Source organism: Pteropus vampyrus, unplaced genomic scaffold, assembly GCF_000151845.1.
Source record: "Pteropus vampyrus isolate Shadow unplaced genomic scaffold, Pvam_2.0 Scaffold20, whole genome shotgun sequence".
NCBI classification, from domain to species: domain Eukaryota; kingdom Metazoa; phylum Chordata; class Mammalia; order Chiroptera; family Pteropodidae; genus Pteropus; species Pteropus vampyrus.
The window spans coordinates 12,772,856-12,787,358 of NW_011888801.1; the positions used below are offsets into that span (position 1 = coordinate 12,772,856).

The window sequence follows — 14,503 nt, forward strand, 5'->3', positions numbered from 1 at the left end:
TCAGCACAATGTCCTTGGGTCAGATCATTGATTTGCAGCTTTCTCTGTTTGTAGGACAGTGAGAGAATTTTCTTCTACCTTCTAACATTTTTAGGTGAGGCTAGTGAATGAATGCTAGTGACATCCCGGTTTACCCAGATATATGTGTTCCTTTCTCAGCTGCCCATGAGTGTCTGCTCTGAAACAAATAGGCATCACAGCCTTCCCCCTGGTTGCCTGAGAGAGAAGCATATCAGCTGAGACACATATTAAAATTTCATATTCCCTGGTTCCTTCTCTGCAGATCCAGATTAGTAGATGGAGAAGGGGGCAGGTATCTGTATTACCTATACCCAGGGGCCTCTATGACCAGTCAAGTTTGGAAAGCTCCTGTATAAAGAAGGAAGAAACAACCATGAGACTCCTTCAAGCCAAGATATTTATTGGGCCAGATGGATGCTAAGATTGGTAATGTGCTCAGATCTGGGAGGACAGAGGAGGGAGGAGCCCCGGGCTGATCCCTTCTTCTAAGCAAAAAAAAAAAAAAAAGCTGAAATGCCCTGAAAGCTGGGAAATAGAAGACTGAAAAGCTTGCTGTGTCCCCTACCCTCACCTCCACCCATGGCCAAGGCTGAGCAAGCAGGGCTTGGTGGCTTTGGCTTCTTGGCCTTTGCTCTTGTACTTCTGAGCCTTCAGGGGTCACTGCCCACCAGGTTCAGCAGGGCATTCTTGTAGTCTCCACTAGTGTCTCCCTGAGGACAGGAGGGACATGAGAGTTAGAAGGGGGTGTTTGTGACATTGGCCTGGCCCAGTGTTTGTGACATCGGTCACCTCCATCAGGAACAGTTGCTCTTATTATTCCTAGGAGCTATGCTCCTTGGAGGAGGCTTGGCTGATTCCTGTGCAGTTTCTATGCCACAGGCCCCACACTACATCACTCATCTTTCTTTGTTTTCCATTTCAGGCTATTCCTTTGCATTTCCTTTTGATTATCTTACTAACTACGGGGTGGGCGCTTGATGTAGAAAATGAATCACAGAGACAGTTCTGATCTTGAGTAAAGATGTTTGAGTGGTCCCCTTACCCTTTCATTTGTCCCAGGGCTCTTCTCCATGTTTCATTCAGGACCCAGGTGTGCCTGACCATTCATTTCTCCAACATGACCCATTTTATTCAACATTTATTGCAGATCAGGAAACCAAGGCTCAAAGCAGGATGCCCACTGACACACCTGGAGGTGTGATGACGAGAGCTTGGGCTCTCTCTGGGCGTACCAGAACCTGGACCATGGCTCTGTCACTCATTGATCCTGTGGCTGAAGCAAGTCCCTTCATCACTCTGAGACTTGTCCTCTTATCTATAAATGATGATGATATGAACCTTGTTGAGATGTGGTATGGAGTAAATAGCGGGAGAAAGGTGAGCTTGCCTGCACAGAGGCTGGCTCATATAAGAGTCAAACGACATTCATCTCCCAATAGGATAGACCCCATAGGTCCAATGATTGAAGACCATTTCTGTGGCCTACCAGTCCCCTTCGCTATTACACAGGTTCTGCTAGAACTGGCTAGTAAAGGATCTGCATACAGAGCCAGGGGTCAGGAAAGGGCATATCATCCAACTCTGTTCTGATGTAGTTGAGGGAAATGGGACCTAAAGAGGATACTGGATTTATCCAAGGCCACTCACTGATTAAGTAGTATGGCTGGGAGCTAGTGCCACTTTTCTATGCTCTATAGCAGTTTATGTCTCATGGAAATTATCTGTTCCTTAACTGATTAGTTAAATTTGCTTGTAAAGTCATTAGGGCCTGAAATATTCTTGTAGATTTTTAACCACAATTTAAATTATTATTTTTTACTACTTACAAAAGTTTTTGTTATATATATATATTCATTCTGTCTATCTTTTCAAATGTATGGGTATAAAGTTATATGTGGGTTTTTATACATTTATCTATAAATTTCTATGCAGGAGTTTTTAATGCTAGTATCACTATTGGAAACCGTTTTTGTTTTAATGACATCTACAGAGAGTGGTCTAAACTAAAAAGAAAATATTTGGCCAACTTTTCACAATACTGACTAAATTTTCTTAAATGACAAATTTAGGCAAAATCTGAGGATGGGCTTCATGTATGTCTAGATAAGGGGCTATAATAATGATTATGCACTAATTAGCCTGCTAAGTGTATCTCCATCATGAGGTTGATATCTTAGATGGGTCAAAGTGATCATTTTGACTCAGCAGTGCTTTTGTTCTTCTGATGGTGGCTGATGGTGGTGGCTCCATCTAACTGGAATGGTGAAAAGGAATAGAAATGTCCTCTACATCACAGATACCATGTATGGTTAAAGGAATTCATGATACTCAGCTGGAACTGTATGTTGAGAAAGTCATTCTGTAGGTGATACTGCACTAGCTGGTTTGTGCCTAGCTCTCCTGTTCTTGGCAAGACTGGCTGGAAGGCCTAAACCAAACGAAGAATAATTCCATCCTCCTTTACCCGGCCTATCTACTACTCTATTCTGAAACATCTTAAAGCAGAATGTCTTTTTAACATATTGTAAACTATGTGTTTCTTAGAAAGTGCAGTCAACAATAGACATTTGTAGAATAACTAGAGACTTGACTTACTAGCCAATGAAGACTCAGGATACATTTTTCATGATTTGACTTCTGTTAATGAAATTGTCAAAGCCTCAATGTGCATTAATGTCTAAAAGAGCTATTTCTCTCAAGGTTACAGCGCAGTGATAATCACTCTGCATTTTCTCGGCTCCAGAATTTTCACTAACTGAAATCTGGTTAAGTAATCCACTGGAGCCCATCTGATTTATCTCCTTAAAATTTTACTGCCAGGACTACTTAAATTTAGATTTAAATGCTACACCTCAATTCCTGCTAAACTATTTACTTTTATTGACTCTTCAGATATGGTTCCTTCAGCAAGGATTTGATGTGTCATTTTCAATGGGGGCAATAACTCAAATGCAGAGCCAGCTTTCTGGGTGCCATGTACAGGGGACTCCATCATCTGCTTTCTGCTTGCCTCCTGTGCTCCCCTCCAGACTCTTGCTAGCTACATTGAACTTGTTGCTGATCTCTCTACATACCATGTGGCAATGAATGCAAGAGTGTGATGCTCACTGGGAAGGAAGGGATGAACATATGTGACTTATGACATTGGTCACAGCACCCAGGTATCCCAGTAATGTCTCCGTTTCAAACTGGTGTGAGAATTGGAAACTCATGGCTTACCATGATCATGCTGCTGAGGGTCTTGCCATACATTTTCTGGAACTGACACTTGATAAGATTTAAGTCAATCTCACTCCTTGAAACGATGTTTCTTATCAGAGTCCCATCGCGTGTCCCTGCTCCCTGGTTAAGACACAGCAATCAAGGATCACTTTTTACTTTTCCAGTCCATTTGTGTGATGATGGACAAATCTGTGCTGTAGAGTCCAGGGGCTTTCACAGGAATGAGCCTGCTTCAGCAGGTGAAGCACTAAGAGGGATGTATTCATGGCTTAGGGTTTCCATTCTCTTAATCTCTTCTCCCTCACTGCTCACATCTCCTCCCTTATCAGAAGCCAAATGCTCCAAATTGCAATGTTTGGTTTGCCATATGAGATTCTAGACACAAAATACTCACTGCTCCAGAAATAAGACTTCCTCTGAGGGCAGCAACATTATGAAATTCAGCTTAACTTGCTAATTCACAAACAGCATCTTCCTGCTCACTTTTATCCTTGACTAGTCTCATGTCATACAGAGCCACAAGAACAAAGAAAGCTCTTGGCTGCTCTCATTTCCTGCCAGGAGAGCTTGGGGTTCTGACTTCAAGTGGTGTCAGCAACCATAAATCAGAGAAGGTGGCCACTGACTTTTGTCTTGGGGAATTAATTTGACTGTTTATATCTCAGTTTGGTTCCAGATACCAGAAACTCCCTCTGATACTAGTGGCTTGGACATCTTTGGCTAGTGCAGCCTATTGGATCACAGGCAAATCCAGATTGGCACCCAAGCACATGCAGGAAAATTGAGTTGCTATGTGTGTCAGTCTCCATCTTGAATGCAAAGGGTTCCATGACTTCCTGGAAATCCTGGCCTGTGAACTCAAGGAGGCCACATGGTGAGATAAAAAGGACAATTGGACAGGTTTGGGCTCAAATCAAGACTCTGCCACTTATCAACTGTGTGACTTTGACCACAAGTCTTAGTTTCATCATTTCTAGGATGGCATTTACGACTTGGGCTTCATAGAATTGTTGTTGAGTTCAGTGCAATAAACACTTGTGAAAGCCCCTGCTCAAATGCAGCTTTCAGGAGATGTGGCTTCCCTTCCCCAAACTCAGTTTACCCTCTGAGAACTAAAACTGTATGATCACAAGAGGTGGGGATAAGAGAAGACCCAAAAGTCTTCTCTTAGAAGATGGTGGTGGCTCTAAGCAATCTGGCTTTGCAGTTGGTTGTGCACAGGGCTAAAAGTAAGGTGGCAGAATTCAGAACAGTTACCTTCATAGCATAGTAAAGACGTTCTGCAAAGTAGCTGTGGAGGTTCCGGGTGCATTTCACTGAAAACAGGAAAGCTCTGTTAACAACTCTGGGTGGTAGGCAGCATTGTGTATTTGTTTGTTTATGTCTTGTCTTGGGTCTTAAGGGTCGACATTATGCAAGTCTTGGCCTATTTATTTGTGCCTTCACTAGTTCCAAAATTAGAGGCTTTGTGTCAGACAGGGTGGGACAGGGAAGGGAGCCTGGGTCACTGGGCACAAGTACAAAGGCCCAGAGCTGGCAGGCAAAAGGATGAGGTGTGAAATGCACTGGAGCCTGCAGTGCTGGTCCATCAGAACACGGCTCTGCCCAGGGAAGCCCCTGGGTTCTCACACTACAGAGGCATCTCTGTCAAGAATCCAGCCACTCAGTTTGACAGAGGAGCCATAGTTATAGTGACCACTGGCCTCAGAGACCCACTTTACATGTCACTTATTAGCAAGGCCCCTGCGTTTGAATTTTCGTGTGATAAGTGGGCTCAGCCCTGGAGCACTAATGCACCCAGGGGCATCTGGCCCAGAGAGTGGCCCCATGTTTGCTTTCAGAGACACAGCATTTGGGTGAAGTAAGCTGATGTTTTAGTTCAGGGCACTAGAAATAGCATGGGCTATGAAGTAAGTAGGTGTTCAAGTAATTCTACCTTGATGACACTGTGTGACTGCATTATTTGACCTCTCTGTCTTGCACTGTCCTCCTCTGTGAAGTGGATGATGTGAGTCTTCAAGGAGAAATGGATAGGAAGTACTTAGCACAGTAGAGCACTGTACACTTTCACTTTTCCCTGCCTAAAGATTTATTCAGGAGGTTGTTCAAACCAGATCCAGGGCATGAATTGGAAGCTGAGATTAGAGCAGGGGGCATGCTTAGTTGCTCTGACATAGATTGGATTTTATCACAGCAGTCCAAGCCAGCTGAGGAGTATCAGATGTCCTGGTCTACCCCTAGAGATCCAGATACATCACAGAAGTCCTCTGTCTGCTTGGCACTAAATGAGGACAGCCTGGTGTAGAGCTGAGTGTCCCAGCCCTGAGACTCTGACCTTGACTCCATAGTCGGAGGGAGGAGAGGAAAAATTCCACTGTCCCTGGGCCTCTCTCTTCTCTCTACAATGACTTGTCTTACCACGATCTCAGCTTTGGACCTCAAAATGTGCTCTTGACCGCTAATCACTCACTTTAGACTCCAACTACACATCATAATTTCTTCAGACTGAGGCAGACATAGGTCCTTGGCTAAGGTCCACATAGGTAACTTTCTTTAGGGCTTTACAATCATAACCAGAATGTTCTCTGTGTGGCTGCTGAGAGTGAGCACAGGCCTGGGGTCTGGCAAATTCTGAAAATGTGTGCATATGCACACACATTCACACACTAACATACACTCACATACTCACACAGCATGGACACTACATGAGCAGCACAGCGAACAACCAATGGCAGAACATAGCACACTGAAGACACTGGGTACAATTGCTAAAGTGAAGGGAACATGGTGAGAGTGTGAGGTGGGTGGGTGGGAGTCTCCTAAAGATAAATATAAAGACCTAGTTGCTTACTATGACAGCCCTGGGCACTGCCCCACTGCAGACACAGGACCGAGCTTTGTGTCTTACCCACTGTGAGCATGGCCTCCTCCAGCGAGCCGTGGGTCTCATTCTTGATGCTGTCTTCAATGCTCTTGTTGGCTATTTTTTCATATTCCTCAAATACTGTGGAGAGAGGGTTTCTCTTAGGAGACATGTGGATCTCAGCATGATGTTCCTAGACACCCAGATCAGAGACTGCACATTAGTGTGCCACCCCTGACCTCCACTTGGACCAGGAATTTTTGGCTCTCTCCCCAACTCCAGGACTTGACAAGGCTACACACTGGACATTCAGCATGAAAGGAGAAGCCTTGTGGCCAGGGACCCCTCTGTGGCCCTGACACTTCCTCCTCCCACCCTTCCTGGTACCTCTCATCAGGTGTGTGGCACTGCGTGTGCACAGGATGGTAATGAATTTCATCTCATCGGTCCCTTGAATCTTCTCGCCTGCTGCATAGAGATCCTGGTATTGGGACACCCACAACAAGCCAGTGAAGGAGAGCAAGGAGATAAGGGACAGCCCCTATCCAACTGCCAGGTTGACATTCTCTGTTTTATCCTCTCTTTGATAAGGAGCTCACTATTTCCAAGTGGTTAAATTCTTCTCTCAAGAATCAGGCCAGGAGCTACTCTAAGAAGTCCCTCCACCATGAGGCTTTGCTCTGCCTCTGGGTACCTCCAACCACTCTGCCAGCAGCCAGACCTATAGAGAGCTGAATATACACATCTGGTCCTCAGAGGCCCAGGTTTGTGGGCTGATCTTGACAGGATAGATCTTCAGCAGACACCATCTCTTTCCTGTTTCTGAGTCTCCACAACACCCTCACTGTCCTCCTCAGATACCAGAGGGTAAAGGCTTGCAGAGAGCTGAACTGGGTGCCAGATTAGCATCAAAGAAAATCCCCATGAGTAGAAGGGTTGGGTGAGGGTGCCAGGGATCTGTCCCTGGAGTCTAGATGGCAGAGGTTGGGTACAAGGCAGAAGTTGCTGAGGGCGTAGCCTCACCTGTGCATCTTGAAGAGCCAGTCCTGGGTCCACAAAACCACTCACATCATCCCTGCTGCCCTAAGAACAGAAGAGGCAGCCCCATGAGGTCAGCTGGCTGACCAGAGAAGCTGGAGCAGAGGGGATAGCTGGGCAGGAGGGCAGGCAGGCCTCTGCTGCTTTTTGGCCATGAGAACTTCAGCAAGTCAGTTATTATATCTGAAGCTCATTTTCTTCATGTGTAAAATGAGAGTAGTAAGGACCACCTCTTAGGGAGTTGGGGGATGCAGTGAGCTAAGGTAAGCAAAGTGCTTGGCATGGAGCCTGATGTGAAGACCTGCTTGCTGATTGGGCACTCTCCTCCCACTTCTGGGTTCCCTCATGTGGCTACATTAGAAGAGGTGTGGGGGCTCTGCAGTGAGAACCCTCCAACCACACTAACACATCTCTAGTGGGCACCGGCCGCTGGGGCTGTACCCCACCCCTGTCCCCACCCCCTCTTCACCCCCCTTTAGTAGTTATTTAAGAGCTGCTCTCTGGGGTGGAGCTTTGGAATCTCCCAGACAAGGGGATTCCAAGAGCCTGGGCTGTAATACCTGCAGGAGGCATACCAGGATCCTCTCCAAGTAGCCGCTGGTGTCTGCTTGGATGTCTTCCTCTAGGCTGGTCCCATAGTCTGTAGGGGAAACAGGACCATAGAGTAGTCTTGCTTTCCTCTCCCCATGGCCTGATTTCCTCCCCCTGGCCCTGTCTCCCACACTTCTCCTGATTAAAGCCTTCCAAGAAGGACAAGTCCTTGACATGAAGAGTGGACACTGCCCAGGTGTCTGAATGGCAGAGGCTCCAACACTTGATGATTGTTCAGAAGTAAGAAATGAAACAGACTGCCAACCTAGGGTGAAGAACAAAGATAGGCCAGGACAGAGAGCCCGGCCCTGGCTATTGACTGAGCTCTGTTTCATTTTGCTGTTTGTCAAAGCCAGAGCCTCTTTTTTTGGCAGATGGTTCCTTGTGGAGGACAGGCTGGCCTCAGTATGCCTTGCATCTTGTAGACTCCCTGATAGCTGGCCTGTGGTCCACAACTACCTCCTTTTCCTCCAGTGCAATAGAGCCCTGAGTTAGCCTGTGCCCAGAAAGGAGGAGCCTGCCCCAGCCACTAACATAGCCCATAGTCTACAGCGCTACCATGCCCTCAAGGGGCAGAGAATTTAGTGGGTCCATGCCTTTTCTCCCAGCAGCCCATGGGCTTAGGGAGCTTAGAGATCCACCTGAGTTACTTCTAATCTCATTATTAGGCACAGGACTTGGCACACAGTAGATGCTTAGCACCACGTGTGGAAAAGCCCAGACAGGGCCCAATCCAACGTGGCCTAATACACTGATTGTTCCTTGTCTCCTACCAGGCTGCCAAAAATTGTGGCCATTCCCAAGTGAGCCTTTACCTCAGGTTCTGCACCCTTCCTCTTTGCAGGTTCCTTACCTTCCTCATATGCCTTCATTATCTCTTGCAATTGTTTCTTGGTCCGAGAAGCCAGGATTTCGATGATGACACCCTCCTTGGTCCCTAAACCCTGTGGATAATAACCTCAGTATGCTGGAGAGCTCTGCCTGGGCCCTTCTGACTGTTCACACCCTCTTTAGTCAAGATGCTTGATTCTCTCTTAGTCATCGGCAAATGCAAAAAGAGTGGTGGGAAATAATGGGCAATCGAGGGACCAGGCATGAGACTACAGAGGCTAGTTTCCAGTTCCTACACACCTGGTTTAATGATATCCTCAGAATTACTGATTTTGGCTTCATCATGGCCATGAGGCAGCAGATGCTGGTCAGTCCCATGTTTGGTGGCAGTCTGAGCATCAGGCTGGAAGCTTGCTGCTCTCAGCCAGGGCCCAGGTGACTACTCCAAATGGTGACTGAAGGGGAGCTCAGAGCTCCCAGCGCCAAGCTCTTCTAGGAAAGGAGTCCCAGGCATTGCTCCCCTACCCAGTCCTCATAAGCATTTCTGCCCCGACTCCGTTGCTTAGTTACCTTCATGGCGTCATGCAGCTCCTTGGCCTCGTATCTGTATTGTGGGTACATGAGGGCCACCATGAGTTTCTCAAACTTGCCACTAAGCTCTGACTTCAAGGTCTCAGTGAGATCCTAATACAGGAACAAGGAAGGGTGATGATCTACATGCTGCACTCATCCATGTGCAGGCAGCAGGATGGTGGTTGTGCCCAGTGGCTCTGGCTAGATTCCCACATGACTTCTGCCATGTGCTGGTCCTGGCTGGGATTTCTTGGGCCAGCAACTTAGCTTCTCTAGACATCACTACACTTACATGAGAAATGAAGATAATGGTACTTCTGCTTTATATCACTGCTTAGGGGATTGGTGGAGAGATGCTTGTGGCTCGACTCAGCTCTCAGTATAGTACTGGGCATATCAAAAGCCCGAAGTACAAGTTTGTCATTGCTTACCATCAAGCTCTTGTCACTTAGCTCATAGGTACTCAATAAATGCATGAATGAATTAAGGAATTTTTCTCACATGTCCTTTTCTAAGGGTGCTTTCTACAAGAAGCCATAAGGCCACACCTAGATGATCTCTGCACAACACAGCAAAGGAACACAGGCCTTGTGAGACCTAGATTTAGGTCCCAGCCTTGTTGCTCACAGACTCTGGGATCTTGGGCAACTTAACCTTTTAGAACATCATTTTCCTCTTGTGTTAAAAAGTATGCTCATTGATTTCTTCCATGGACTATTTGGGCTTTATCACTCATCTCCCTTTGTTAAATCTCTAAACTAACAATGTGTACTGATGGAGGAGGCTTATGGCAACCATGGCTGTGCAAGCATCTATTTCTGTGTTTACCTAGCACTCCAATGCATGTCTCCATCCTGAGGGAGGTAGAAGGTGGGAGGAGAGAAAAAGATTCAAGCTGAGGGCTCTCTGCCCTTCTAGTTTCTGTGAGGAGGAAACTTCAACATGAGACTGCTCATGCCCCAGGATAGAGCAGAGCTCCACCTGTGTCTTCCCTCTCTCACACAGCGCATGAGAAAATTAAGGGCGTTCCTGGCTCAGGGACAGGACAGGCAAAGCATAGAGGCAGGGAAATAGCTCAAGGATGGGGTCCTGGAGAAAACATGAAGGAGTGAAGTGAGTGAGAAGCTGGAAAAGGGAGGTGGGCCAGACTGCAGAAGACTGGACACCAAGGCAGGGTGTGGGGAGCCATAAGTAGTTTTTCAGATAAATTACAGGATGGTTAGTTAAATTTGAATTTCAGATAAATAATGCATCTCTTTTTTAGTATAAATATGAGAAAGGAAATGGTGCTTCAGCTTCTCTGATTTAATCAGTAATCAAGAGAGAATGATGAATTTTCCAAAAATTTCTTTCTAAGGCATGAACCATGGGGGATAATCAGGTATATGACTTACACATTTTCAACACAAAAGATCAATGATATAGATAACAGTATTTGTTCTTTTTTACATCCTGATAAAAATCACAATTTTAAAGTAATTTAATTGTTTCCAGATCCTAATTAAAACTTTCCGATGCCAGTGGGCACAACAACTCAATCTTATCTTTTCTACACATTCCTTCCATTTGACGTCTAACTGTATGTACCCTAATTGAAACTTCAAATGCATCAGATGCACTTTTCACTTACTCTTCTGTCTACAGAAGCACCTCCCACTTTCCTGAAGTTAGAGCACTGTTTTAAAGCTTCTTGACGCTCTGCTCTTCCTCCCTTGAGCAAGGCCCTAGATAACAATCTAATATTTTCAAAGATTCGGGTTCTTTCTGTTGACAAGTATGTTCCATATGCCACGTGTTTACAGTGGGCTGGCCTCCAGAGATGGGGCTCATCCATCATGGACCTCCCTTTCAGGCTGTCTCTGGCAGCCGCAGTTCCCCAGCCCCTCATTAACCCTACGCCTCCTCCACCCTGCCAGTGTCCCCATTACCTTGCCGAACTGAGCTTTGAAGGACTTGGCAATCTGCTGCCGCTGTGTGCTGCTTCTCCTTGTGAGCACATCGATGATGGCCTGCTCATTGGTCCCTGCAGGGGTGTATAGCTTGAGCACCCTCACTGCCCCCAAGGGGGCTGATGAGGACTGGAGAAGAGGGAGGGCAGCCACTTGGTGGCAAAGCACTGGGGAACATACCACCTGGGTAGCTTCAAAACCTGGTGATTCTCAGTATAGAGAAGACAGCTAGACAGAAAATCCATCTGTCCATTCCTCACTTCCATTGCCTAGCCCCATATGATCTGCTCTAGATATTGCCTGGGGCCTTTAGCTTTATCAGCGAGACCTCCTGTTCTGACCTCACTTATGTTGGTGGCATTGGGGAAAGGTCGGGACTAAGGGTCCAGAAAACCAGATCTGAGTCCTGGTCTAGTATCCCAGTAGCAAACTGCATCATCTCTGTATCACTTCTATGAGCCTCTGCTTTCTCCTTTGAGAAGTAGAAATAACACAGGAAACAGAGGACACAAACATGCTATCTAGGCTTGTCTAGGAATGGTAGCTCTTGATGATGTCTCAATTTATTGTCAGAACCAGTTAGGGGGTAAATCCCACCTGGGGTGATGGCATTAGGGCTTTTGGGGCTAGGCTGTCCAAATCTCCCTGATCACAGGAATTTCCTATGTATAGGAATGCAGATACTAGAGATGGGCAGGAGGCTGCTCTCTGGCCAGGGGAAGTGGGGCAGGGGAAAAGCTGCAGAACCTGTGTGCTGTTGCCTTCTGGGCCTCGTTCAGCCCCATAAAACTTCCAACATCATCCCATTCAACATTTATAGTGACACGCAGGGTCTAGAGATCTTGAAGTCATTTATGAGTGAGAAAGCTCAGACTGAGTTGGGTGAAGTTGCCTGCACAAGGACAGGCAGGCACATGCAGCAGATGCTCCTCTCCCCACCAATCCCATTACTCAAGTAGGCACAACCACCCTCCCCCTATTCCGCCTTGGGAGTGTGTATAGACCAGTGCTGGGGAAGGTAGGACCTTTGTGATTTTCTGGGTGCTGGAAGTCAGTCTCAGAGGGTTTTGGGAAGACCCAACTCCTGGGCTGTCCCTGGCATCTCCTCTCCAGGGCTGTGAGCAGAGGGGTCTTGAGTGCAGCAGGCAGAGCCCCAGAGAGTCACAGCATTCCTGGGGCGAGGCCACAGATGCCCACTCACCGATCCCCTTCATGGCTTTGTAGAGGGTCTCTGCATCGGGGTCTGGGTTGAAATGGGGGCTGCCTTTCACTGATACGCCTTCCTGTTCAATCTGCAAGAGAATCCAGGCTTTCTCAAAGTGGGAAGTCGCAGAGGGCATCCCAGGCTCTTGGTCCACTTTTCAGCCCACCCTAGCAGGTGAGCACCAGCTCAGCCCTTGTAGGCCCAGTGGCTGAGCCTCCAGCTCCTCCTAGCCCTGCCTGGCTTGGCTCTTCCTGACTGTTTATCTGGGTGAGGGAAGGCCTGAAGAGTTCTTCCTGGTCCAGGGCTGCAGCTTCTGAATATGACAGTTTTCAGCAGATATGTATTGAGGAAAGTGTGCCTTGGTCTACTATGCACCAAGTTGCCATATAGCCCTCTTACCTCAGGGCTGTAGAGGCCCCACATGCCTATTAGCCACCCTGGCCAAGGGGAGGCTTGTCCTGCCAGCTCAGACCTCAGGCTGGAGGGAGGGGTCTTCTGAGGAGAAGTGAGGCAGGGCCAAGCTGGTCAGCAGTCTCCTGTCACCCTGAGAGATAGAATCTTAGCTCTCAGAGTCAGTACCAGCCCTGGGGGTGGGGGTGGGGGTGGGGTGGTAGGGTGGGGCTTGCAGGCTCCAACAGTGCAGGCAAAGACTTTGAAGGTGGCCACCGTGGCCCTTTCCAGAGCCATCACACTGTGGGGGCAGCAAGAAGAGGATCTAGAGCATTGATATTACCTTTGGTGTTGCCGGGAGGGAAGAACCAGGGAGATGTCCCGGGATTGTGAGTGGGAGCGGGGTGGCTGGCCTAAGAAAGAACCAGCAGGGGCTTGGAGGTGGACATCCCTTAGAGTTTAGCAATGGTTTTATTGGGGTATCAGGGCACATATACCATGTGTGTTCCCACTCACACTCTTGTCTTCAGAAGGGTCCTACCTGTACCTGCAGTTTTCCTTCCCTCAACCTTCTTGCCAAGACTGTTCTTGGATCTTTCGTGATGAAATTCCTGAGGGTGTCAGAGATTTCTCTGGGGTGATGGGAGCTTGGGAGGAGAAATGGGGCCATTGCAGGGTATGAGTACAGGGGAATAAGAGAAAGGGAATGACGCTGCATTTTGTGGGAGGGGGTGTTCCTGGGGTTAGGCGGACCTATGGAGTGCATCAGCTGTGGAGGAAAATTATTTGATAAATGAGGGCACCGTGAAAGACTGGCCTGCCTCGTCTGGCTGTGAGGAGTTGCTGGTTCCCCTGTGGGCTCTGTGGGACTGTCATGTCTTCTTCACAGAATGCCCCCTTGGTTAACAGGCTGGTACCAGCCGGAGCCACCGCTTGCACTGAGAAGCCACTAGAACTCCCTTGCCCCTGCCCTGGGGTATGGGTTCTAGATCAGGCTAGGCATCTCCCAGTCAGTACCATCTGAGGGAAGGCAGCAGGTCCAGCCACCTCAGCCCCTTCCAGCACCACTGACAGGTAGCAAGAAGGGACAACTCCACCAAAGCTATAAGGACAACAAGCAAGTAGGGACAGGCTTCACAGAGCTCAACACACTGCCTTGAGAGTGGCAGATGATACTGGGAAGCCAGACACGGTTTGAGCTCAGGCAGCCTTCTTCCTGAAAAGTGGGTACTTATAAGAAGATAGAGTGCCAGGACACCCAGCTGAGCATCCTGACAGCTCAGGGTCTTTGCAAGTCTACAGGCTTATGGGGGATAGAGGGTTAGGTTTAGAAAGAATTGTATAATGTTCTGAAAATTATTAAATAAACCAGATAACTAAAGTACCTGGGCCCTTGACTTCCAGATCTGTAATTCAGTGCTTGCCTAAGGGCTCTTTAGAATTTTGCCCTGCAGAATTTCTTAGATGCTCAGGCATCTAAGATGCATATGAATGGTCCCTCTTAAGTATGTCTTTCAGGGAGAAGGATGGTAGAGGAGTGGAGGGAGATTGGAGATGGGCACTGAATTTGAGGGAGACTCAGAGATCTTCCAAATGGAAGAAAATTTAGTCCCATTGTGTTTGGTGTCCCACTAATCTGTTCACTTATTCCTTCTATGCGTCCCTAACCCACTCATCTACTCTTTCACCTACCTATTCACCAACCTACTCATTCACTTATCTATTCATCCATTTTCTACCCAGACATCCAACCACTCCATCCTCCTCCTTCCTTCCTCCCTCCTTCCCTCCCTCTCTCCCTCTCTCCCTCCTTCCCTTCCT

General features: G+C 47.5%; 1 protein-coding gene across 1 annotated transcript in view; it reads right to left on the reverse strand.

The window, feature by feature from the left end:
- Nucleotides 1-404: 404 nt before the first annotated feature.
- Nucleotides 405-14,503, reverse strand: part of LOC105288927 (annexin A8) — a 17,702-nt gene continuing 3,603 nt past the window's right edge. The window contains exons 2-12 of the mRNA XM_011355377.2: nucleotides 12,290-12,380; nucleotides 11,068-11,162; nucleotides 9,137-9,250; nucleotides 8,589-8,679; nucleotides 7,705-7,784; nucleotides 7,130-7,189; nucleotides 6,494-6,587; nucleotides 6,152-6,247; nucleotides 4,501-4,559; nucleotides 3,241-3,363; nucleotides 405-731 (exon numbers count right to left, since the gene is read on the reverse strand). Coding sequence (XP_011353679.1) covers nucleotides 672-731; nucleotides 3,241-3,363; nucleotides 4,501-4,559; nucleotides 6,152-6,247; nucleotides 6,494-6,587; nucleotides 7,130-7,189; nucleotides 7,705-7,784; nucleotides 8,589-8,679; nucleotides 9,137-9,250; nucleotides 11,068-11,162; nucleotides 12,290-12,380 — 963 coding nt within the window. The 3' untranslated portion in view covers nucleotides 405-671. The remainder of the gene's footprint in view (nucleotides 732-3,240; nucleotides 3,364-4,500; nucleotides 4,560-6,151; nucleotides 6,248-6,493; nucleotides 6,588-7,129; nucleotides 7,190-7,704; nucleotides 7,785-8,588; nucleotides 8,680-9,136; nucleotides 9,251-11,067; nucleotides 11,163-12,289; nucleotides 12,381-14,503) is intronic.